The sequence below is a fragment of the Bombina bombina genome, chromosome 7, assembly GCF_027579735.1.
Source record: "Bombina bombina isolate aBomBom1 chromosome 7, aBomBom1.pri, whole genome shotgun sequence".
In the NCBI taxonomy this organism is placed as follows: domain Eukaryota; kingdom Metazoa; phylum Chordata; class Amphibia; order Anura; family Bombinatoridae; genus Bombina; species Bombina bombina.
In genome coordinates, this window is record NC_069505.1 from 294,582,215 (window position 1) to 294,609,342 (window position 27,128).

Genomic DNA, 27,128 nt, shown 5'->3' on the forward strand with positions numbered 1-27,128 from the left:
ACCCTTACATTCCGTTGATATTAAGTTATTATCTTGGAAAGTTTTGTTTTTGGTTGCAATTTCTTCTGCTAGAAGAGTTTCAGAATTATCTGCTCTGCAGTGTTCTCCTCCTTATCTGGTGTTCCATGCAGATAAGGTGGTTTTACGTACTAAACCTGGTTTTCTTCCGAAAGTTGTTTCTAACAAAAACATTAACCAGGAGATAGTCGTGCCTTCTTTGTGTCCGAATCCAGTTTCAAAGAAGGAACGTTTGTTGCACAATTTGGATGTTGTTCGTGCTCTAAAATTCTATTTAGATGCTACAAAGGATTTTAGACAAACATCTTCCTTGTTTGTTGTTTATTCTGGTAAAAGGAGAGGTCAAAAAGCAACTTCTACCTCTCTCTCTTTTTGGATTAAAAGCATCATCAGATTGGCTTATGAGACTGCCGGACGGCAGCCTCCTGAAAGAATCACAGCTCATTCCACTAGGGCTGTGGCTTCCACATGGGCCTTCAAGAACGAGGCTTCTGTTGATCAGATATGTAAGGCAGCGACTTGGTCTTCACTGCACACTTTTACTAAATTTTACAAGTTTGATACTTTTGCTTCTTCTGAGGCTATTTTTGGGAGAAAGGTTTTGCAAGCCGTGGTGCCCTCCATCTAGGTGACCTGATTTGCTCCCTCCCTTCATCCGTGTCCTAAAGCTTTGGTATTGGTTCCCACAAGTAAGGATGACGCCGTGGACCGGACACACCTATGTTGGAGAAAACAGAATTTATGTTTACCTGATAAATTACTTTCTCCAACGGTGTGTCCGGTCCACGGCCCGCCCTGGTTTTTTAATCAGGTCTGATAATTTATTTTCTTTAACTACAGTCACCACGGTATCATATGGTTTCTCCTATGCAAATATTCCTCCTTTACGTCGGTCGAATGACTGGGGAAGGCGGAGCCTAGGAGGGATCATGTGACCAGCTTTGCTGGGCTCTTTGCCATTTCCTGTTGGGGAAGAGAATATCCCACAAGTAAGGATGACGCCATGGACCGGACACACCGTTGGAGAAAGTAATTTATCAGGTAAACATAAATTCTGTTTTTGCGTACCAAACCTGGGTTTCTTCCTAAGGTAGTATCTAATAGGAATATCAATCAGGAAATTGTTGTTCCGTCACTGTGTCCTAATCCTTCTTCAAAGAAGGAACGTCTGTTACACAATCTTGACGTGGTTTGTGCTTTAAAGTTTAATTTGCAAGCTACTAAGGATTTTCGTCAAACATCTGCATTGTTTGTTGTCTACTCTGGAAAGAGGAGAGGCCAAAAGGCTTCGGCAACTTCTCTTTCTTTTTGGCTAAGAAGCATAATTCGTTTAGCCTATGAGACTGCTGGCCAGCAGCCTCCTGAAAGAATTACAGCTCATTCTACTAGAGCGGTAGCTTCCACATGGGCTTTTAAACATGAGGCCTCTGTTGAACAGATTTGTAAGGCGGCGACTTGGTCTTCGCTTCATACTTTTTCTAAATTCTACAAATTTGATACTTTTACTTCCTCGGAGGCTATTTTTGGGAGAAAGGTCTTACAAGCAGTGGTGCCTTCTGTTTAAGTACCTGCCTTGTCCCTCCCTTCATCCATGTCCTAAAGCTTTGGTATTGGTATCCCACAAGTAATGGATGAACCCGTGGACTGGATACACCTTACAAGAGAAAACAAAATTTATGCTTACCTGATAAATTTCTTTCTCTTGTGGTGTATCCAGTCCACGGCCCGCCCTGTCACTTTAAGGCAGGTGTTTTTATTTTTTAAACTACAGTCACCACTGCACCCTATAGTTTCTCCTTTTTCTTACTTGTCTTCGGTCGAATGACTGGAGGTGGCAGTTAGGGGAGGAGCTATATAGACAGCTCTGCTGTGGGTGTCCTCTTGCAACTTCCTGTTGGGAAGGAGAATATCCCACAAGTAATGGATGAACCCGTGGACTGGATATACCACAAGAGAGAGAAATTTATCAGGTAAGCATAAATTTTGTTTTTATGGTATTTTCCACCTTCCTTAAGTGCAGCAGCCGCAGCCATAGCCATAAGCTTTTAGTGTATACAGTGATACATACGGCATGTATAAACCTATTGCTTTAATTTCTCATCTCAAATCTTTCACCTCTCAACAGCTTCTATGCTATTTTATTCAGTGTTTACGTTCACAAACCATATGCACTTTAAATATCCTGGAGTATAGATTAAAAATGTGTCATTCATAGACTTGACAAACACAGCCCATCACTAATTTCTCAGCTCACATTCCCTAAAATGATATAGATATGAATTATTCTTATACAAACTAGAGCCTAAATCCTACAGAATAGTACACAACATACAACACAGATCCAGTCCCACACTGAGCCTTAGAGCCTTGATTTTGATATTTTTTATACTCAGGGTTTTCTTGTCCTCTAGAGCAAAGGCAAATAATATTTTTCCTCCCATTCAGCAAACTTTCATATTGATCCTTTCTTCCTTGCAGCTAAAATATTTTTGCAACCTATTTTATTTATGTCTCTTACAGATTTAAAATTGTAAAATCAAGTGTCTAATTATAGTAACATTAAAAATAAATCTGCAGAACTTACCCTTATATTAGACGCTTCTCTTGTGCACAGTTTATTTTATGTAGGGAAAATAAAACCAATTTCCTCTTACTAGTAGCACTTTTTATTGCCAAGAAGGTGATTATTTACTACACATATTGTGACATATGGCCAAGTCACGATACAAAGTGACCTTGGCCAAAAAGCTCATACTCCTTATAAAGGACGTAGTCTTTCAAGCGGTTGGGGAGTGGAAGTAAACACATAAAAACTGGACAACGTAGGTGCAGACGGCCCATGCACTTCCTGATCTTCAGCCGACAGAGATGTTTCAGGGTCCGAGGATTTGCTGAAATCAAACAAGAAAAACATTTTATAATTTTTATATATCTTATTGGTTTTTATATTATTGGTGTTTATATTAAAGGATTGTGTGTTTTATGCTACACTTAGACTCTGATTTTTGAGCTTTCTTTTTTTTCTTTCACTTAAAGGGACATTATACACTAGATTTTTCTTTGAATAAATGTTTTGTAGATGATCCATTTATAGCCAGGGATAGGCACGGACCAAGGCTGTGGCGGACATTTTTCAAAGTACAGACCTTAGTGAAGGACACCAAGGTACATTTCAAATTAAAAACATCAAAAAAACACTCTCTTTACAGAGAGGGTAGTGGATACATGGTGGAATAGCTATCCAGCAGAAGTGGTAGAGACAGTAAAGTAGTTTAAACATGCATGGGATAGGCATAAGGTTATGCTAGATATAAGATAAGGCCAGGAACTAATGAAAGTATTCAGAAAATTGGACAGACCAGATGGGCCGAATGGTTCCTATCTGCTGACATATTCTAAGTTTCTATAAGTCAGGAGAGCGGCACTTTGCTGTCAAATGGGCTGCTTGTTGGTTGCCCCTGGTCTAGTTCCACAAGTACAAATTAATTATCTTATCAAACAAGTTTAAAATAACATTTATATAAAGACTGCTTGTGTTAAACTAGTATACAATGTTTTTAAAATTCTAACCTTTCTTTTGTTTTTGTTGTATTGAGAGTCTACAACACCTAACCAAACTCACCCACCTTGATGGTAATCACATGATCATCATGGTTGGTTACCTATTTGGTTAGGTAAGGTTTATTAGAGTAGGCGGCGGTCTTCTACACACAGACACCAGCACCACTCTGCTGCACAGATCAAGGAATCGGGACGGGTCACGGCTCATGGGTGGTTGACACAGGCTGCACTGCAGGCAGCTTGCTTCTTCCCTCTCACTCACTTTCCCCCTACTAGGCGGCATCCCGTGGGTGCGGCCTCAACCCTGCAAAACATGGTGCCGCCTGCGTCAAGGAGGAGTCAGGACCAGCATTTATCTGTCCTACTCTTCCCTCCCCACCGCAAAACGGGTGGCGGACACTGCAAGGGCTAGTCACGGACACCTTGCCTATATCTGTTTATATAGCCTATTCAGCTTTTTTTAAAAGAAAATGTATAGTTTTGCTTATTTTTAAATAACATTGCACTGATTTTCAGACTCCTAACCAAGCCCCAAAGCTTTAGGAGAATACTGATGTATACCTACTCCAGCTTGCTCCTGTTTGTGTAAAGAGTCTTTTCATATGCAGAGAAAGGGGGAGGGGGGAGTGTCTACTTTTTCATTATCTGTGCATATTTTTCTTTATAGTAGTGTCTATTACCTGCAGTTAAATGAAAATTGGTGTATACTGCCCCTTTAAAGAAAAAAAACTGTAAGACAATAGCTGCTTTTGTTAGTTTACACATTACACAGAACATGCAGTTTTTAGAAAGTTTCCGGTTACTTCAAATGTCACATTTAGTAATGGTATTCTGCGCTTGTGTGGAAAACTATATGCCAGGGGCCTGATCCGATATGCAGCGTTGCCCGCAAAAGCTGGCGACGCCAAATTTTGTGCTAGTTTGGTATCACATATACGGCGTAACCTAGAAGTTACGCTCGTATATTTCTGCCTTCAGCCGTAGTTTTTTGGCCCATAGACAGGTATACCAAACCAGCGCAGTTTGGTATCCAATATACAGCGTAAGGACTTACGTGGCGAAAATGGAGAAATTTTACTCCATTTTCACCTCGCCACAAATTGCAGGCGTAGTAAGCCTTACGCTGAGTATTGGAGCCCCATAGCTTCCTAAACTGGCTGCAAAATAAAACCTAACACCTAACGCATGCGCAATGTCTATCTTGCAAAATAAAACCTAACACCTAACGCATGCGCAATGTCTATCTACCTGTCAACCGCAATCCCGCCGCAATCCCTAATAAAGTGTTTAACCCCTAAACTGCCGCTCCCGGACCCCGCCGCCACCTACATTAAATGTCTAACCCCCTAATGTGATCCCCCTACACCGCCGCCACCTACATTAAAATTATTAACCCCTAATGTAATCCCCCTACACCGCCGCCATCTATATTAAAATTATTACCCCCCTAATGTGAGTCCCCTACCCCGCCGCCACCTATTTTAACTATATTACCCCTTAATCTAATCCCCCTACCCCGCCGCCACCGATATTAAAATGATTAACCCCTAATCTAATCCCCCTACACTGCCGCCACCTATAATAAATGTATTACCCCCTAAAATACTAAAATGTCCCTACCCTAAACTAAATTACAAATAGCCCTGAAAAGGGCCTTTTGCAGGGCATTGCCCCAAAGTAACCAGCTCTATTACCAGCCCTTAAAAGGGCCTTTTGTGGGGCATTGTCCCAAAGTAATCAGCTCTTTTACATGTAATCTAATCCCCCTACATGGCCGCCACCTATATTAAATATTTTAACCCCTAATCTGACCCCGCTACACCGCCGCCACCTATATTAAATATATTAACCCCTAATCTAATCCCCCTACACCACCGCCACCTATATTAAATATATTAACCCTAATCTAATCCCCCTACACCGCCGCCACCAATATTAACTATATTAACCCTAATCATATTAGGGTTAATATAGTTAATATAGTTATTATATTATATATATTATTAATATAGTTAATAATTAATATAGTTATTATATTATATATATTAACCCTATCTAACCCTAACACCCCTAACTTAATTATTATTGCAATAAATCTAAATAATATTAATCTTATTAACTAAAATATTCCTATTTAAAACTAAATACTTACCTATAAAACAAACCTTAAGATAGCTGCAATATAATTAATAATTACATTTTAGCTATTTTAGGGTTTATATTTATTTTACAGGTAACTTGGTATTTATTTTAACTAGGTACAATAGCTATTAAATAGTTAATAACTATTTAATAGCTACCTAGTTAAAATAATTACCAATTTACCTGTAAAATAAATCCTAACCTAAGTTACAAATACACCTACACTATCAATAAATTAATTAAATAAACTACAATTATCTAAACTAAAATATAATTAAATACACTAAACTAAATTACAAAAAAACAAACACTAAATTACAAAAATTAAAAAAGATTACAAGAATTTTAAGATAATTACACCTAATCTAAGCCCCCTAATAAAATAACAAAGCCCCCCAAAATAAAAAAATGTCCCTACCCTAAAATAAATTACAAAAAGTAACCACCTATATTACCAGCCCTTAAAAGGGCCTTTTGTGGGGCATTGCCCCAAAGTAATCAGCTCTTTTACCTGTAAAAAAAAAATAACAACCATCCTCCACGCTCCATGGCTCCGGTCTTCAGTTCCAGCGTCGCCGATCTCCAGTTCCAGAGAGGACGGTCTTCAGCTCCACGGTTATCGGTCTTCAACTCCTCCGCTCCGCGGCGGCTGGTTCCTGAAAGAAGAAGAGGTCGCCGCCTGGAAGAAGACTTCTCCGCCTGGAACAGGACCTTCTCCGCCGGTCTTCAGGACAGGTAAGGAGCACTTGGGGGTTAGACTTAGTTTTTTTTAAGGGGGGATAGGGTGTGTTTTAGAGTAGGGGTGTGTGGGTGGTGGGTTGTAATGGGGGGGTGGTTGCTCTTTTTTTTTTTACAGTTAAAAGAGCTGATTACTTTGGGGCAATGCCCCACAAAAGGCCCTTATAAGGTCTGGTAATAGAGCTGGTTACTTTTTGTAATTTAGTTTAGGGTAGGGACATTTTTTTATTTTGGGGGGCTTTGTTATTTTATTAGGGGGCTTATATTAGGTGTAATTAGCTTAAAATTCTTGTAATTTTTTTTATTTTTTGTAATTTAGTGTTTGGTTTTTTTTGTAATTTAATTTAGTGTATTTAATTATATTTTAGTTTAGATAATTGTAGTTTATTTAATTAATTTATTGATAGTGTAGGTGTAATGGTAACTTAGGTTAGGATTTATTTTACAGGTAAATTGGTAATTATTTTAACTAGGTAGCTATTAAATAGTTATTAACTATTTAATAGCTATTGTACCTAGTTAAAATAAATACCAAGTTACCTGTAAAATAAATATAAACCCTAAAATAGCTACAATGTAATTATTAATTATATTGTAGCTATTTTAAGGTTTATTTTATAGGTAAGTATTTAGTTTTAAATAGGAATATTTTAGTTAATAAGATTAATATTATTTAGATTTATTGCAATAATAATTAAGTTAGGGGTGTTAGGGTTAATATAGTTAATATCTATAATATAATAACTATATTAATTATTAACTATATTAATAATATATATAATATAATAACTATATTAATCCTAATATAATTAGGGTTAATATAGTTAATATAGGTGGCGGTGGTGTAGGGGGATTAGATTAGGGGTTAATATATTTAATATAGGTGGCGGCGGTGTAGGGGGGTCAGATTAGGGGTTAATATATTTAACATAGGTGGCGGCGGTGTAGGGGGATTAGATTACATGTAAAAGAGCTGATTACTTTGGGACAATGCCCCGCAAAAGGCCCTTTTAAGGGCTGGTAAAAGAGCTGGTTACTTTGGGGCAATGTACTGCAAAAGGCCCTTTTCAGGGCTATTTGTAATTTAGTTTAGGGTAGGGACATTTTAGTATTTTAGGGGGTAATACATTTATTATAGGTGGCGGCGGTGTAGGGGGATTAGATTAGGGGTTAATCATTTTAATATAGGTGGCGGCGGGGTAGGGGGATTAGATTAGGGGGTAATTTAGTTAAAATAGGTGGCGGCGGGGTAGGGGACTCCCATTAGGGGGTAATAATTTTAATATAGATGGCGGCGGTGTAAGGGGATTACATTAGGGGTTAATAATTTTAATGTAGGTGGTGGCGGCGGTGTAGGGGGATCACATTAGGGGTTAGACATTTAATATAGGTGGCGGCGGTGTAGGGGGATTAGATTAGGGGTTAATCATTTTTAATATAGGTGGCGGCGGTGTAAGGGGGGTCAAATTAGGGGGTAGTACATATAATGTAGGTGGCGGCGGGGTAGGGGGCTCACATTAGGGGATAATATAGTTAAAATAGGTGGCGGCGGTGTAGAGGGATCATATTAGGGGGTAATATAGTTAATGTAGCTGGCGGCGGGGTCCGGGAGCGGCGGTTTAGGGGTTAATATATATATTGTTAGGAGTGAGAGGGGGGATTGCGGATAGAGGGATATACATGTCGGGCTATGTTTGGGAGGCGTGTTAGACAGTTACGGGTGATTTTATAATTTAGTCAGTTTTTGTAGGCGGCGGCAGTTTCTAAAAAGCCGTAAGTCACTGGCGACTCCAGAAATTTGTACTTACGCAGATTTCTGGACATCGCTAATTTGTCAGACTTACAGCACTTTAGCATCTGACGGCGCCGTATATGTGATAGCTCGAGTTGCGAGCTGAAAGTACGGGCGGCACAGGTTTCCACGCTTGCGCCGAAACCTGCGCCGTATATCGGATCGCGCCCCAGGAGTTTTGCAATAATGCTTTAGAGCACTAACTGACAGCAGTGTTTGCACATTTTTTTTTAAACTGCCGCCATAAAGTGGTCCAGACACGTAAATTCCTCTGAGCTACCTAGGTATGCTTTTCAAAAAAAGATATAAAGAATAACAAAGTAAAAATAGAAGTAAATTGGAAACTTTTTAACATTGTCCTAATAGAAAACTTAAGGTTTCACGTCCCTTTAATCTATATGCTCTTTTTTACTATAATTATGGGAAGTTCCATGTGATATTAAAGGGATAATCTACTACAGAATGTTTGTTTAAAAAGATAGATAATCCCTTTATTACCCATTCCCCAGTTTTGCATAACCAACACAGTTATATTAATTTAATTTTTACCTCTGTGATTACCTTGTATCTAAGCCTCTGCAGACTGCCCCTTGTCTAAGTTCTTTTGACAGACTTGTATTTACATTTGATGAGCAAATGACAAAAGGCATGTGTGTGTAAGCCACCAATCACCAGCTAGATCATAGTAATGTAATGCTTCTCCTGATATGATGGCTATTACATGATACAGGGGGAAGACATTTTAAATTTATCAGAAAAAAAATCTGCTGTTCATTTGAAATTCAGAAGAAATGCTACTGCGTTGCCCTTTTATTATACATTTGTTAATTATGCAATTATATTGCATTTAACAGTCCTTTAAAGATCAAAATCTGAACTACCTCTGCATTAACTGCAATAAGTAACCCTGTAGTTTAAATCTACTGAGGAGGGTCAGCCAGTCAACTGAGTCATCCCAAAGGGCAATATGAAATTTAAAGGGACAGTTCACCCCAAAATGTTCTCCCCTTCAAATTATTACCAATGATCCATTTTACCTGCTAGAAGGTATTAAATTGTTTACAAGTAGCTCCATTACTCTTATTTCAGCAAGCATTTGAAATAGCTGATTTAGCCTGTGGTATCCCCACCTATACTGAAAGTTTAGGCTATTGATAAGGCTATGTAAACACAGCCAGCAGAAGAAAGTACACTCTCAGTGGGGTGCAGGATAATTAAGTAATAAAATGATAATTTTTCCATTATTCTCTCTAAGTATTGAGCTTTGGTTTTTCAGACAAATATAAGATAAGGAAGCAAGTGTGTGTACACAAAGTGATAACATAATGAGATCTGATATTACCTGCAAGCTCAACCCATTGTAATAGGCTGTGGTTTAAAAGCACAAAACCAGCTACTTCATATACACAATTAAACCTGGAAATGCAATTTCTCATACATTTTATACTCTCCCTTTAATGCAGTATATATGTATCGCTCTTATACAGAAGTTAAAGATCTACAGCTACTTGCTTGATATCATGTGGATCTCTGGCCAATGTTTCTGCTGCATAAGTGCACTCTTCAGCTTGGAGCAAAATTCCACTTGATCAACATAGTCCAGCATTATACGCACAACATTTCCACATAGGTGTTTGAGCCAGTTTAATGTTATCACTTCACAGAACTAGAAAACAAAATCAGATTACACAGACTGAACATCAAATAGTGCAGTATTTATAGTTTTATCATTGCGTCTATTTGTTTAATATTTATTTATATCCGTCTTTTCTAAAACTGATCTATTTGCGTGAAGACGCGACACTTAAAGATCTGGATGTGTTGGATTTTCACGAAAATAAATCTGGCTCCAAAAAGAGCCAAAATGCTGCTTTCCCACGGACATATTTGGCGTTTGTTTATAAAACAAATCACCAAATGCACATGCCTAGTAAATAACCAGGTCAACACTAAATATCCTGAATCACAAAATATATAACAGTAATGCAAAGCTTAAAAATAAGGCAAAAAAAAGACAAATCGATTGTGCTTACAGCATATCCATAATCACACTCCAAGATAAAGATCTTGAGAAAAGCATCCTCTGAAACGCGTTGACGGTACTGATTGACACTTACTACTACGGATACAGAGCGTTCTGTCCAACATTTGTGATCTACCCTTTTGCCTAGTGACTGGTGAAGAGTCACGTGACAGTGATGTATCCTAAAAAACAGAATGGAGCGACAACAGGGAGATGCCTGTGTTCTGACACATTAGCCAATTCCGTCACTTCCAGTGACGTGGAATCAGCTGTGTGACCGCAAATTCATTCTCTACCCATGCGCTCCACTGCCTCAATGCATTCTCCAGCGCATCATCCCATTTTAATCACCGCAAGTCTGTCATATCAGCCAAGTCTGACCAAACTGACTCACTGCGCCTGCGATCCACCACAGAAGCTAATCTCTACAATGGAACTGCTTGCTAACCCGACATATATATGATGGGCACTGTAATTCCTCCATCATCACTAAAAAAAAATTGCCTCTGCCTGTGGGGTTCAAGGGGGGTGCTCCGCCAATCCTCTGGCATCCACCCCAAGTGAACCTTGGGGAATGAGGTTTACAATGGGGGCTTTGCCCCCCTTGAACCCTCCAGGCAGAGGCAAAAAAGATAGTGAAGATGGGGGAATTACAGTGCATTGTATATATATATATGTTTGATGCAGTGACTCAATGAAGCGCATGCAAACGGAGGGGATTTTTTACTGAGACAGCTGATTCTGCGTCATCGAAAGTGACAGAATTAGCTAATCTGAGGAGTTGGCTGAGCACCGAGGTCTGCAACCAAGGACCGTGATTTTCACAGCCAGAACTACTTAAACAGCAGTGCCTGGGAAGATGCAGAATATAATACTATCCTCTACCTAAAACCATCCATATTATAAGATTAGCTTAGTGTGGCCAAGGTAAGTCTCAATTGTAACAGTTTTGGAATGATTCAGATTTTATTTGCACAGTAATTTTATGAACTTTCTCAGTTGAGTTTTAAATAAGGTTTTTAAACTATTCCTTAGCCAGATCTATTGTGGATTATTCCACCAGTGGATAGTGCTTTTTTGTTTTTAAGTTTATTAAATATTGAATTTTTTTTTTTTTATAGTAAGTGTTAATCAGTACCATCAACGCGTTTCAGCTGATGCTTTTCTCAAGATTTTTTTCTTTATTTTGGAGTGCGACTATGGATATGCTGTAAACGCAACTGATTTGTTTTATCTTTTCGCAGACTATTTGGATTGGCTGTAGAGAACTATACTTTTCAGTTGCTTATATCCTCTTGTTCACTTTCAGCCCCATTTATTCTTTTGAATTAGCTTAAAAATACAGGAGCCAGTGAGCTATAGATCATGTTTTAATTCTAGTTTCTAAAAAATGCTGCCACTTATACTTAAAGGGACATGATATCCAAGTGTTAAACCACTTAAAAGTGATGCGGAATATCTGTAAAAGATAAAAAGAAAATATAACATGAATATCTCTATGTAAAAAAGAAAGATATGAATTTCATCTTTAAATAGGAATTTGAAGAATACATGTATTGGCAAAAAAACATTACCAGATAGTATAAGCACCTTAGGCTCTCTAAACAAGTGCTGTTTTTAAAATGCTGGTGCACAGAGCATACTTAAATACACATTTGAAACAGCCATAGCTTTTATTAGATGCATTTTTGCTAATACATGTAAATTACAAAAATGCTTCTATTCAAAACTGAAATGCATCCACCTGGTTTCCAATTTTGGCTGTAATGTCCCTTTAACTCTGTAGACATTCTTACAGAAATTTAAGGTGGAACATTGTGTAGGAAATGTATAATACTTTATACATTACTAATAATTATATTTTGTAAATTTGTACCATGGTGTCTTTAATTACTGTAGATGTCCATCCTTCATATCCGTGTATGTAATGTATATTATTCCCATGAGGACACTCAAAACATTTAGAAACATTGTACCCGTAGTTCAGCAACAATCTTAACATGACTTCATCTTTCAGCGCATACTGAAGAGCTGATGGGAAGTGTAATGGATTTACTTTGCATATGTAGTTGACATTGGCCCCATGACGGAGCAAAAGATTCACAAGTTCGTAGTTTCCAATTCTAAGTGCAACCTGCAGACAATTTATAGGGTCCTGGTTAGGAAGCGCTCCAGCCTCCAGCAGAAGATGAGCTGAGGAAATATCATTGTTGGAAACTGCAAAGTACAAAGCCGATTTTCTTTCATCGTCATAACCTTTGCGGACTCTCTGGGCCAACATGAAATTGACATCAAATCCAGATCTGAGAAGAAGGTTGAGGCACTGTGAGTGTCCTCCAGCGGCCGCAGAGTGGATTGGGCTGATGCCGCTTCTTTTAATGGCATTGTGATCAGTCACTGGAATTAGTTTCTTTAGTGCCCTGCAGAAAGGAATGTATGCTTAGGGCTGTACCAAATGAGGCCATTACACCTGTTACCCAAGTACATGATACATTAAATAATTTACCTGTAATATTTATCCATGAAACACAGAGTTAAAGGACCAGTAAATACAGTACATTTGCATAATCAACAAATGCATGATAAAAATACAATGCAATAGCACTTAGTCTGAACTTCAAATGAGTAGTAGTTTTTTTTCTGATAAATTTCAAAGTTTTGTCTATTTCCACTCCCCCTGTATCATGTGACAGCCATCAGCCAATCACAAATGCATTTACATATATTCTGTGAATTCTTGCACATGCTCAGTAGGTAGTATTGTAAATTGAAAGACTGTCCACATTTTGTTAATGCAAGTAAAGTTTTTCAAAACTGCTGCTCTTTCTGAATCATTAAAGTTTCATTTTGACTTGAGTGTCCCTTTAATGCTATTTAACAAATAATGTATAAACTCACTCCCTATTTTCTTGTTTTATCTGTGTCCCGGTTGTGGCTTTGTTATATTTTATAAATAAAGGAACATTAAACATGTCTTGCTTTGATTCACAATTTGAGCTTGCCTCATGTTTTGTAGAGAGGACAAAAAGCAAATGATGTAAACTATTAATTTGCAGCATTTTGGGGGAGAAACATTTTCTAGAATTTGCTTTTTGGGCTCTCTAGGGAATGTGGGGAATGTATTTTTTTTACACAAAAGAGATGGTCAATGTCCCTTTAATTCCTAATTCAAAGTTTCAATTTAGCTCAAGCTGGGCAGTAAGGAGGAGCCAGATACCACCCATGCCATACACTCATGCTGGTGCCCATTTTCATTTACTTTAATCCCAAACCTTGTCTGGGCTTTAAGTTCCTATATGTGTTAAAGTAATTGAGACTGGCACGTATGGAACAGCTTTTGATTGGCCATACCGCCTGCTGACATCAGATTTAAAAAAAAAAAAAATAGCTTTTACAGAGGGGTGGCCATAGCTGCAGTGAGATGTTTATTTTAGCTACATACCTATAAAATATAGCAAGTCTGCAATGGTTCACGGCTGAGCCAAGAAAGGGTGAGTCTACATAATTATAATGTCACCACAATATGGGAAAGAAACCTCTAAGTCTACTTAGAAAGAATCTGCAAAAGCTTTAAAAATGTACACATTTGGAACAAAATTCTACGTTTTTGGTGAGGAGTGATTTTCGGTGCCAAGTCAATTTTCTACATCTAGAGCTTGGGGACAGGTGCACTAATGGATAGCAAACAACACAATACAGAATAATTCTTTATTATGACACGTTATTTATCATCTGTCAGGTGGCGCCCTCTGGGGTCTAATTGACAGATATAAACCTGTAGGGGCAAGAAACACTGGTTATTCTGTAGGAAGGATTCTAGAATAGAAAACTAAATATCAATCTTATCTTCTGATGCCTGTTCCTACCTTTATACCATTAAATCCCCACCTCTCCCTTCCTCTGTGAAGAGCACTGTACATGTAAATAAGAGACTACCTTGTCAACTCAGGGCACCTTTGAGGTTTGGGGGCTACAGGAAATGGGGGGTGCATTTCAATCCCCTGGAATCATCACTGACACCATGTCCTTTTTCTCACAATGCCCATTCATATCATCACTGCTGTTTGTTTACTACAGATATATCTGATAATAAAATTGTATACAAATACATATATAATACGTATATACATATTGTATGTAAATAGTATACAAATACATATATAATACGTATATACATATCGTATGTAAATAGTATACAAATACATATATACATATTGTAAGTAAATAGTATACAAATACATATATACATATTGTATGTAAATAGTATACAAATACATATATACATATTGTATGTAAATAGTATACAAATACATATATAATACATATATACATATCGTATGTAAATAGTATACAAATACATATATACATATTGTAAGTAAATAGTATACAAATACATATATACATATCATATGTAAATAGTATACAAATACATATATACATATTGTATGTAAATAGTATACAAATACATATATACATATTGTATGTAAATAGTACACAAATACATATATAATACATATATACATATAGTATGTAAATAGTATACAAATACATATATACATATTGTAAGTAAATAGTATACAAATACATATATACATATTGCATGTAAATAGTATACAAATACATATATAATACGTATATACATATCGTATGTAAATAGTATACAAATCCATATATACATATTGTATGTAAATAGTATACAAATACATATATACATATTGTAAGTAAATAGTATACAAATACATATATACATATTGTATGTAAATAGTATACAAATACATATATACATATTGTAAGTAAATAGTATACAAATACATATATAATACATATATACATATTCTATGTAAAATAGTATACAAATACATATATACATATTGTAAGTAAATAGTATACAAATACATATATACATATTGTATGTAAATAGTATACAAATACATATATACATATTGTAAGTAAATAGTATACAAATACATATATACATATTGTAAGTAAATAGTATACACATACATATATAACACATATATATATATACATATTGTATGTAAAATAGTATACAAATACATATATACATATTGTATGTAAAATAGTATACAAATACATATATACATATTGTAAGTAAATAGTATACACATACATATATATAATACATATATATATACATATTGTATGTAAAATAGTATACAAATATAAGTGCTTATTCTAAGTTCCGATGTAAACATTTGAGGGGAAAAATAAATCACGCAATTGGTGAAGCAATCACATGATTGCAACGCCAGCGTTGGATCATGGGGGACTGCCTACTATTTTAGGCACGCCCTCAGTCGGATTTTCCATTGCCTAAAAGCAGGAGGGTGCAGTTGGGACGTTTCATGCTGTCTTAATAACGTTAAAGCCCAGTGCTTTTAAGATGGCATGTAATTAATGACCTAACTGAGTCTAGGGGGCTGATTTATCATGGCCCAAATACCCCTGTTTCCTTAACTCGTCCGCTGCCTCTGAGGCTGCGGACATCAACCCGCCCGATCAGATACGATCGGCTTGATTAACACCCCCTGCTAGCGGCTGATTGACCGCGAATCTGCAGGGGGCGGCATTGCACAAGCAGTTCTGGTGAACTGCTTGTGCAATGTTAAATGCCAACAGCGTATGCTGTCGGCATTCAGCGATGTCCGCCAGGCATTGATAAATCGGCCCCTAGGGGTTAAGCAACAGCTTACTATGTGTAGGGACAAATCCTGGACACACCTAGGTTTAAAGCCAGACCCCAGTCTTATTATCTAAATATTTTATTCCCCAAAATTTGGTTTATTACATTTCCTTAATGTTTCCTTTCTCTATGTGTCTTTTAATAATGTTTATGCAAAAATATATGGAGTTTGAGCGGCTAAAAAGCAAAATTCTGTACCCTAGATTTTCTTCTAAATGCTGCAAATCAATAGCCGGTTTAGACTATTTAAAGCATTAAAAAAAAAAAAAAAACAGGTTACAGATTTAGGACGTGTGGAGGGGAGCACAAATTTTGCACCAAGGCAAGAGGTATTTAAAAGACCACTAAATACAATAGAATTGAATGACAAATTAATAATAAGAAGATAATGCAAAAGCATTTACTGTGAGCAGTAGAATGTTTTCTGGCCAAATTTCAAAGTTAATCCAATTTTAACCCTCCTGTATCATGTGACAGCCATCAGCCAATCACAAAATCCATATACATCTAATGTATGTTCCCACGGAAATAGGGCCCTCAGTTCCCCCTGTATTTGTCTGTAAAATTTTGTATCTAATTGTATTGTTTCTCTGTTGTACTTTTATCCTTGTACCCATGGGCAGCGCTGCGGAATCTGTTGGCGCTTTATAAATAAAGAATAAGAATAATAAGATACGTGTGCACTTTTGCACATGCTCAGTTGGAGCTGGAGCTTCAGAAAGTGTGCATATAAAACAATATGCACTTTAGGTAATGGAAGTACATTGAATGTTTTTTTAAACTCCATGCTCTATCTAAATCATGAAACTTTAATTCTGACTTTAGTGGCAGCTTTTAAAGTCCCATAAAATTAAACCATTTCATGCAGGAGCTCTGAACAGACCCCAGTAAGGCAGCAACTTACAAGAGGTGTCCCCTGTATGCTGCCCGGTGTATTGGCAAGTGACCCGAGTGCTTTGGTACGTTGGCGTCTGCTCCGTATTCCAATAAAAGAGAAACTGCATCTGGGTTACCCGAAGAGGCTGCTTCAAACAGGACAGAAGCCGAATCAGAAGCTTGGGCTGTAACTGCAGCACCTATAGGAATCCAGGATGAAAAACCAATACAAACAATTCAACTTTATTTTATTTTCAGGTTTCCCTGTCAATAGGTGTCAATCCTACAGTATGAGGTCCTGTAAAGCAGGTTACGCTACTGAAATGCCAGCAAAATGATACAGCTTATCGAACAAACTCAAATTCACATCACCAAAGTGTTACCCAATTCTGAAGCATCATGTAACAGCAAATATTCCCTGTACCAAATATCAAACATTAGGAAGTTGCTCACAGGCTCAAATTAAGACTTTGAGTAAAGTTAGCATAAGTGCGAGGATTATACAACATTCTAATATTATACAATAGAGAAATAGCAAAGTTTTCTAACATTGTGCATTTTTCTTTTCTTTGTATGCCCCTTTAAGGAAATAAAATGCACAATCAATATTTTATACAGGGAATATCATAAGGGCATCACAGGAGGAGCTGCACAGGAGATTGAACTCAAATAAAGTTTATGTAGTAGACAGTGCAACTGTTACAATCCACCAGCACCACAAAAAAAACAAAATTTATGCTTACCTGATCAATTTCTTTCTTTCATGATGGTGAGAATCCACAACATAATTGCATGTGGGACTCCAGTCCAATAGGAGGACGCAAAAACACCCCTACATACCAGAGCTTCAATCTCCCAGAATTCCCCAGTCATACATATGACCAAGTAGAGAAGGAAAAACTAGAAAAGCAGAAAATAATGAAGCAAGACAAATGAAGTCCAAAACAAGTTCTGTTGCCAACTGTACAGAATAACAAGGGTGGTGCTTGGTACTATTACCATCATAAATTAATTAATTTATCAGGTGAGCATAAACTTTTTCTTTCATAAGACGGTGAGAGTCTACAAGATCATTACATGTGGAAGCTTATATTAAAGCAGTGAAGTACACGAGACCACCATGAAATAGGGGACAATACAGGTTAGGTCAGGATGTTACTGATCCAGCACAGAGGCATACACATAAAAATGGTAGAATTTGGTGAAAGTATGTAGAGAAGGCCAGGTAGCTGCCTTGCAGATTTGTTCTCTAGAAGCCTCATTATGAAAGACCCAAAAAGTGGAAACTGCTTTAGTGGGATGAGCAATAATACACTCAGGGAAGTCTTCCCCAAAAACAAGTATACCTTATTGATTAAGGCCTTAATCCAGGCAGCTTAAGTAATTGCAGTAACTTTTTGGCCCTTGCAAGGTCCAGAGAAATGGACAAACAAGGAAGCAGAAAGTCTGCATCAATTTGTAGCTTCCACATTAAGATTTAATTTAAGAGCCCTAATAACATCAAGGTTGTGAAGAAGTCACTCTTTCAAATTCTTAACAAACAGGCACAAAGAAGGGGTAAGATTTCTTGATTAAAGGGACAGTCAATTTAAAAATGTTTATTGTTTAAAACAATAAATAATTCCTTTATTACCAATCCCCCAGTTTTTTACAGCCAACATGGTTATATTAATATACTTTTAACCTCTGTGATTGCCTTGTATCTAAGCTTCTGCAGACAGCCACCTGATCACATGAATATTTATTTATTATCTATTGACTTGCATTTTAGCTGTGTTGTGCAGAACCCACGGGCGTGAGCACAATGTTATCTAAATGGCCCACACAAACTAGCAGTCTCCTGTTGTGAAAAGCAAATAAAAAAGCATGTGATTAAGAGGCTGTCTATACTGGAATAGAAACAGGCAGAAATTTAGAGATTTAAATGTTATAAAGTATATTAACCCTTTGCGGTCCTTTGTCGGAATATATCCGACAAAGGGTTTTAGCACCAGCGATCAAATGTCGGATATATTCCGACTTTGCTGCTTTTGAATTTCACAGCTAAATAGCATCATATAGCGGTGACTTGCTATTTAGCTGTGTAATTAAAAAATATTGGCACGAAAATTAAATAAAACCTGCCGCCTGCAGGTTTTATTTAATTTATAGGACCGTAAAGGGTTAATATAACAATGTTGGTTGTGCAAACAAACAAAAATGAAATGGTAAAGCTCACCTACCAATACAAGTAACTAAGAGTGCAACCTAGATAGTAATATAATATATGGGTAGTAAAAAGGGAGTGGAGTTCACCAATACGTGAAATCCAAAAGTCTAGGATATAAGCACCTAATAGACAATATTTAAATAAAGCAATGACAATCAAGTATGATAAGTGCAAAATATACTTTATGTAGATAGAAAAATATTATACAATATAAATCCTAAAAAACAAAAAATAATAAATCATTCATTCATCCATACACTCACACACAACAAGGGGTCCCCTTAATAATGCAAAACAGAGCACAAATGGTATGAGTAAGTGGTGCACCACTATAAAGTCCTGTTAGCTGCAGATGGAATAGGCAGAACAGCTAATGAAGCAAAAAGATGTTCAAGCATAGGTGTTGCAGAAAAAGCAGCAAGCAAGACTGTAAAGCTGGTCTTAGATGATGCAGAGTCAAGCTGTATTGAAGTGCAGGACATACAGTCATATACCAATTGAGGTTGACAATATATATGATAAACTTCAATTCTATGTAAATGATTCGTCTTTTGAGAAACTAAATAAAGAAACTCAGAAATTGATTGAAAAATTGCAAGGTGAGATTAAGATGAGAAAGAGACGTAAATTAATTAGAGATCAGGATGACTATAGGAGAAACAAAGTCTATATTTATCGTAACAGATATAACAGCAGAAATTACTATGCCTCTGGAACCGATGGTTCTGATGCTGACTCTGACCCTGATAATTTAAACTTAGAGGCAAGCCAAGAGCAACGCCCTTTAGGAGTAGGACCAGGAGAGGGGGGAAGCGGCGACACGCGAAGGTCCCCTCAGGAAAGAAGAGATGGAGGAGGGAGGAGGAACAGGGGTCATTACATGATTACCAGGAACAGGTTGAGGTTCAATTAGAACAGGAAATGCCATCCTTTTGGGAGAACCCCCTTGTAAACAAAATTCTAATATTGTAAACCTGTCCTCTTTTCCCCTTAACCAACATCATATTCAACTCCTTGAAAAAAGTCTGAGTTTTTGTCCCTCGAGCAGACCTGATCTATTTGAAATAACTAAGGACTTGCACCTCTTTGCACGTAAACTTGTATTAAAAAAGATAATGAGTTCCCGCACGACTATCAACTATGTTGATAGCCGTGATAGAGAGGCATTACATGACTTGGAAAGCTTAGCCTATGAACAATCCAATTAAGTAACAGATATTTTTCCCAGAACTGATTTTAGGAAGAGATCCACATACATGCCTTCTTTTCCAACTATTCCAAATATTGCTGTGTTTGTGCAAAGTGTTACTGAGCAGTTTGCACAGATACAGCTAACTGGCATCATTAATGATAATTTATCCAAAGGTGAATGAATTGCTCTTGAAGAGCTTATGTTTCATAAAGAGCTTGTGTTTAAACCGGCTGATAAGGGCGGAAATGTTGTGATCCTTGATCAGAGTTACTATATTAGTGAGGCTATTCGCCAACTTTCAGATACTAACCAGTACTGTGCTGTAACTCGTGACGAGTTTCAAAAATCCCATAATGAACTACTATTCCTTCTTAATGATGCAAGAAGATCCAATTTGATTACTAGTCAAGAACAAGGATACCTATACAATGCTAAACCAAAAATTCCAGTGTTTTACTGGATTCCCAAACTTCATAAGTCTCTGTCTAAGCCCCCAGGCCGTCCCATTATCTGAGGGATTGGCGGCCCTACAGAGGGCATCAGTAGGTATGTGGATTTTTTCCTAAAACCGTATGTTAATGAATTACGTACGTTCGTACAGGATTCCACTGATATTATTAAAAAATTGGATAGAATAAACATATCTGAGCAGACATTATTAGTCTCTTTAGATGTGGAATCTCTTTATTCCTCTGTTCCCCATTCTGTTGGTATTGAGGCTTGCAAGTCCTTTTTGGATTCTAGAGGATCTGGATATCGAAAACACACAAAATTTGTTATGGAGCTTTTAGAGTTCGTTCTGACTAATGTCAGTATATTTATGAAAATCTTAGTAGTGCTATCCAAATAATATATATCAGCTTATGGCAGGGTTATGACACAATACAACCAATAATTTTCTTTAAAAATAGAAACCCTTAATAAACATGCATCTACTAGAAACAATAAAATTAATATAAATACCTGAACTCTTTTATTTAGTTAATATCCATGAACATTTTTGAAATATATTTGCAATATTAGAATATGACACAAAATGTATATGCGTTAAAACCAACTCTTAAAATATGCTATCCTTCTTACAAAACCCAGAAAAATATACCTTCACAATTCAGCCTTTTATTTATTTAACACAATGGGACTAAAAACCTTTAACATCCAAGCAATACAATTCTAAACAGTGTTTATAAAACAATAGGATAATATATATATTCTGCTATTTAACTGCAATTTATCCTAATACCAAATTAACTGACAATATCAGAACTTGCATAGATGAGTTACTTAGCCAATCAGACACAGATTTAAACAATACCTAGGCCTATGACTACCAATTTAAAATACAATATACTTCACCAAATAAACAGCAATCCAGTTTCCAATATTTCTTAACAGGTCCAATTCACCTCAGAAATTCAAAATTGGGGTAAAGCATATGGAGTCCAATAGTAGGTGTGTGCTTTTGATTAATAACTGCAGCAGTTACTCCTTTTTGGATCAGTCAACACAACCTTTTAGTCTCTATGCTGGGGTTTAAATCATCTGATCTCACCCCTCCCCGTTTTTGTTTGTTCTCAGTCATTGGTGAATGTTGGAAACGCCCATGGCCTTGTCCCTTGTCATTTGAATATCTTATAATTAACAGCCAAAAGGCTTTCGGGCTGTAGTTCTCTCATGGCAACACCGGGTGGCAGCATACAGTGCAACATAGCAATATAATACAGCATTTCTGAACTTTTTTTTTTTTTAACATCTTAATTATTTTCATAAAGTGGTTATTTAATCAGATTACACTCTCTGCATTAATCATATATAACCCCAATTACAGATGGTTAATATTAGGTTATTTTTTCTGATTATTCTGATACCAAATATGTTATATTATTAACATTTTATTATATTAAGGTAATTTAATATTGCTAATTATTAGCTTAAAATGTATTACAATTTTATCGGTATCCTGGCATTTATATGTGAATAATAGCTTATTTTTAATTCAGTATTGTACTGTATTCCAAGTGAATCCTGTCTATGTAGATCTGAAATAAAAAATAAATGTTAATAATCACTTCTCTTCAGGTCCATAAACATCTATTCATGTTTTTAAACACACAGGGGTCGATCCGATATAAAGCGTCGCCCGCAAAAGCCGCCGACGCCAATATTTGCGCGGATTTGGTATCCAATATGCAGCGTAAGGACTTACGTGGCGAAAATGGAGAAAACTTACTCCATTTTCACCTCGCCACAAAAAGCAGCCGTAAGAAGCCTTACGCTGACTATTGGAGCCCCGTAACTCCCTAAACTAACTAGAAAATAAACCTAACACCTAACGCATGCGCAATGTCTATCTCCCTGTCAACCGCGATCTGCTAAAATAAACCTAACACCTAACGCATGCGCAATGTCTATCTACCTGTCAACCGCGATCCCCCCCCCCCCCCCGAAATCCCTAATAAAGTTATTACCCCCTAAACCGCCGCTCCCGGACCCCGCCGCCATCTACATAAACTAACCCCCTACTGTGAGCCTCTAAAACCGCCGCCATCTACCTTATCTATCCCCTAATCTGACCCCTTACACCGCCGCCACCTATATAAAAATGATTAACCCCTAATGTAAGCCCCTTACACCGCCGCCATCTCTATTAAAATGATTAACCCCTAATTTAATCTACCTACCCCGCCGCCAGCTATATTATCTATATTAACCCTAAGTATATTATAGTTAATATAGGTATTACATTATATATATTAACTATATTAACCCTAATTATATTAGGGTTAATATAGTTAATATAGTTACTATAGTATTTATATTAACTATATTAACTCTATCTAACCCTAACTAAATTTATATTAAATTAATCTAATTCATTTATAAACTAAAATGTTCCTATTTAAATCTAAATACTTACCTATAAAATAAACCCTAAGATAGCTACAATATAATTAATAATTACATTGTAGCTATGTTAGGGTTAATATTTATTTTACAGGTAAATTGTTAATTATTTTAACTAGGTATAATAGATATTAAATAGTTATTAACTATTTAATATCTACCTAGTTAAAATAATTACCCAATTACCTGTAAAATAAATCCTAACCTAAGTTACAAATACACCTACACTATCAATAAATTTAATAAACTACTAACATCTATCTAAAAATACAATTAAATTAACTAAACTAAATTACAAAAAAAAACAAACACTAAATTACAAAAAATAAAAAAAAGATTACAAGATATTTAAGCTAATTACACCTATTCTAAGCCCCCTAATAAAATAATAAACCCCCAAAATAAAAAAAATTCCCTGCCCTATTCTAAATTCAACAAATTTCAAAGCTCTTTACCTTACCAGCCCTTAAAAGGGCCTTTTGTGGGGCATGCCCCAAAAAATTCAGCTCTTTTGCATACAAGAAATACAATACCCCCCCCCCATTACAACCCACCACCCACATACCCCTATTCTAAACCCACCCAAACCCCCCTTAAAAAAGCCTAACACTACCCCCCTGAAGATCTCCCTACCTTGTCTTCACCACACCGGGCCGAACTCCTGATCCGATCCGGGCGATGTCTTCCTCCAAGCGGCAAAGAAGAATTCTTCCTCCGGCGATGTCTTCCTCCAAGCGGCAAAGAAGAATTCTTCCTCCGGCGACGTCTTCCTCCAAGCGGCAGCAAAGTCTTCATTCTTCCGGCGGCATCTTCAATCTTCTTTCTTCGCTCCGCCGCCGCGGAGCATCCATCCCGGCCGACTGCTGAACTTGGAATGATGTACCTTTAAATGACGTCATCCAAGATGGCGTCCGCCGAATTCCGATTGGCTGATAGGATTCTATCAGCCAATCGGAATTAAGTTAAAAAATTCTGATTGGCTGATTGAATCAGCCAATCAGATTCAAGTTCAATCCGATTGGCTGATCCAATCAGCCAATCAGATTGAGCTCGCATTCTATTGGCTGATTGGAACAGCCAATAGAATGCGAGCTCAATCTGATTGGCTGATTGGATCAGCCAATCGGATTGAACTTGAATCTGATTGGCTGATTCAATCAGCCAATCAGAATTTTTTAACTTAATTCCGATTGGCTGATAGAATCCTATCAGCCAATCGGAATTCGGCGGACGCCATCTTGGATGACGTCATTTAAAGGTACATCATTCCAAGTTCAGCAGTCGGCCGGGATGGATGCTCCGCGGCGGCGGAGCGAAGAAAGAAGATTGAAGATGCCGCCGGAAGAATGAAGACTTTGCTGCCGCTTGGAGGAAGACGTCGCCGGAGGAAGAATTCTTCTTTGCCGCTTGGAGGAAGACATCGCCGGAGGAAGAATTCTTCTTTGCCGCTTGGAGGAAGACATCGCCCGGATCGGATCAGGAGTTCGGCCCGGTGTGGTGAAGACAAGGTAGGGAGATCTTCAGGGTGGTAGTGTTAGGCTTTTTTAAGGGGGGTTTGGGTGGGTTTAGAATAGGGGTATGTGGGTGGTGGGTTGTAATGGGGGGGGGGGTATTGTATTTCTTGTATGCAAAAGAGCTGAATTCTTTGGGGCATGCCCCACAAAAGGCCCTTTTAAGGGCTGGTAAGGTAAAGAGCTTTGAAATTTGTTGAATTTAGAATAGGGCAGGGAATTTTTTTTATTTTGGGGGTTTATTATTTTATTAGGGGGCTTAGAATAGGTGTAATTAGCTTAAATATCTTGTAATCTTTTTTTTATTTTTTGTAATTTAGTGTTTGTTTTTTTTTGTAATTTAGTTTAGTTAATTTAATTGTATTTTTAGATAGATGTTAGTAGTTTATTAAATTTATTGATAGTGTAGGTGTATTTGTAACTTAGGTTAGGATTTATTTTACAGGTAATTGGGTAATTATTTTAACTAGGTAGATATTAAATAGTTAATAACTATTTAATATCTATTATACCTAGTTAAAATAATTAACAATTTACCTGTAAAATAAATATTAACCCTAACATAGCTACAATGTAATTATTAATTATATTGTAGCTATCTTAGGGTTTATTTTATAGGTAAGTATTTAGATTTAAATAGGAACATTTTAGTTTATAAATGAATTAGATTAATTTAATATAAATTTAGTTAGGGTTAGATAGAGTTAATATAGTTAATATAAATACTATAGTAACTATATTAACTATATTAACCCTAATATAATTAGGGTTAATATAGTTAATATATATAATGTAATACCTATATTAACTATAATATACTTAGGGTTAATATAGATAATATAGCTGGCGGCGGGGTAGGTAGATTAAATTAGGGGTTAATCATTTTAATAGAGATGGCGGCGGTGTAAGGGGCTTACATTAGGGGTTAATAATTTTAATATAGATGGCGGCGGTGTTAGGGGCTCACTTTAGGGGGTTATAGATATAATATAGCTGGCGGCGGGGTACGGGAGCGGCGGTTTAGGGGTTAATAACTTTATTAGGTTGCGGCGGGGTACGGGAGCGGCGGTTTAGGGGTTAATAGCTTTTTTATTGTTAGGCTAGTGAGGGGGGATAGCGGATAGAGGGTTAGACAGTGCGGGCTATGTTAGGGAGGCGTGTTAGACAGTGCGGGCTATGTTAGGGAGGCGTGTTAGACAGTGCGGGTGTTTTAGACTTTAGTCAGGTTTTATAGGCGCCGGCAGATTCTAACGTGGCGCAAGTCACGCTAAGATATTCATGCTTTCAAAATATACACATATATATAAACACACTCAAATAAATCTGTGCTAATTACCCGTCCCTTTTGAAAAATGCCTGTATTTTTCACATCTCCTCAGACGGATCGGCATCTTCCTTGGAGGAAACCCATATATGGGCATGTATCCTGCTCTAAGTATCAGCATGTTGTCATTTAACATTGGTTCCCAGGCAATCATGCAGAGGGTTAAAGAAACTGTGTTATATTTCAGTGTCTTGCTAAATTATACAATTGCATAATTTAGCATATTGAGTGTGTGAGATCTCCCAGAAACAAACCTTTGCCTAGAGACCATGTGCACATCCACAGATTTATTAAATAAAGATAAATATACTTCTATATATTATTTAATAATATTTCAAATACCTTGACACTAACAATATTTTTCTTTTTAATGGAAAATATTTCAAACAGAGTCGTGGTACGGCTATGGGGGCCACATGTGCACCAACCTACGCATGTCTCCACCTAGGTTGCTAAATTATACAATTGCATAATTTAGCATATTGAGTGTGTGAGATCTCCCAGAAACAAACCTTTGTCTAGAGACCATGTGCACATCCACAGATTTATTAAATAAAGATAAATATACTTCTATATATTATTTAATAATATTTCAAATACCTTGACATAAATCCCCCTTTCTAATTAAAAAATATGTAGGACACATGTATTTGAATTGGATCAAAGTTAGTGGTATTTGGTGAGGATGTTGACCGTACACATCATGGACAGTCTTCTATGTAGATAGTCTGTCGATTTTGAGTCTTCATGTTTATCAGCTAGGCATCTTTGAACTACAGTATGTCTTTAGTTCATTTGGGGATATGACACTTCATTTTCCCTCTATGACTTGTAGTTGGGATCTTGGATGACACGCTCGCAATTGATTGATATGGACCCATTTATCTATGAAACTTTCATTTTTGGGGATCCGTATTTTATAGGCCACTGGAGATATTTTGTCAGTAATGACAAAAGGACCTTTCCATGAGGGAAAAAAATTCTTCTCCCTAACCTGATCTCTTCCAAAGTTATAAAGATAAACTTTATCATATATTTCATATTCCTTTTTGGATGTTTTGAGATCATAATAGGTTTTAGTGGCAGTTGCGGCTCTCTCTAAATTCCTTTGAGCAAATGCAAAGGCATATTGCA

The 27,128-nt window shown here is 36.9% G+C and overlaps 1 protein-coding gene across 3 annotated transcripts in view; it reads right to left on the reverse strand.

The window, feature by feature from the left end:
• Positions 1-2,661: 2,661 nt before the first annotated feature.
• The window catches only part of ASB14 (ankyrin repeat and SOCS box containing 14), a 126,907-nt gene continuing 102,440 nt past the window's right edge, over positions 2,662-27,128 (reverse strand). For all 3 annotated transcript variants that reach the window (XM_053720855.1, XM_053720853.1, XM_053720854.1), the window contains 4 exons: positions 16,883-17,054; positions 12,151-12,694; positions 9,764-9,917; positions 2,662-2,909 (listed from right to left, as the gene is read on the reverse strand). In XM_053720855.1, the coding sequence (XP_053576830.1) occupies positions 2,737-2,909; positions 9,764-9,917; positions 12,151-12,694; positions 16,883-17,054 (1,043 nt within the window). In that variant the 3' untranslated portion in view covers positions 2,662-2,736. The remainder of the gene's footprint in view (positions 2,910-9,763; positions 9,918-12,150; positions 12,695-16,882; positions 17,055-27,128) is intronic.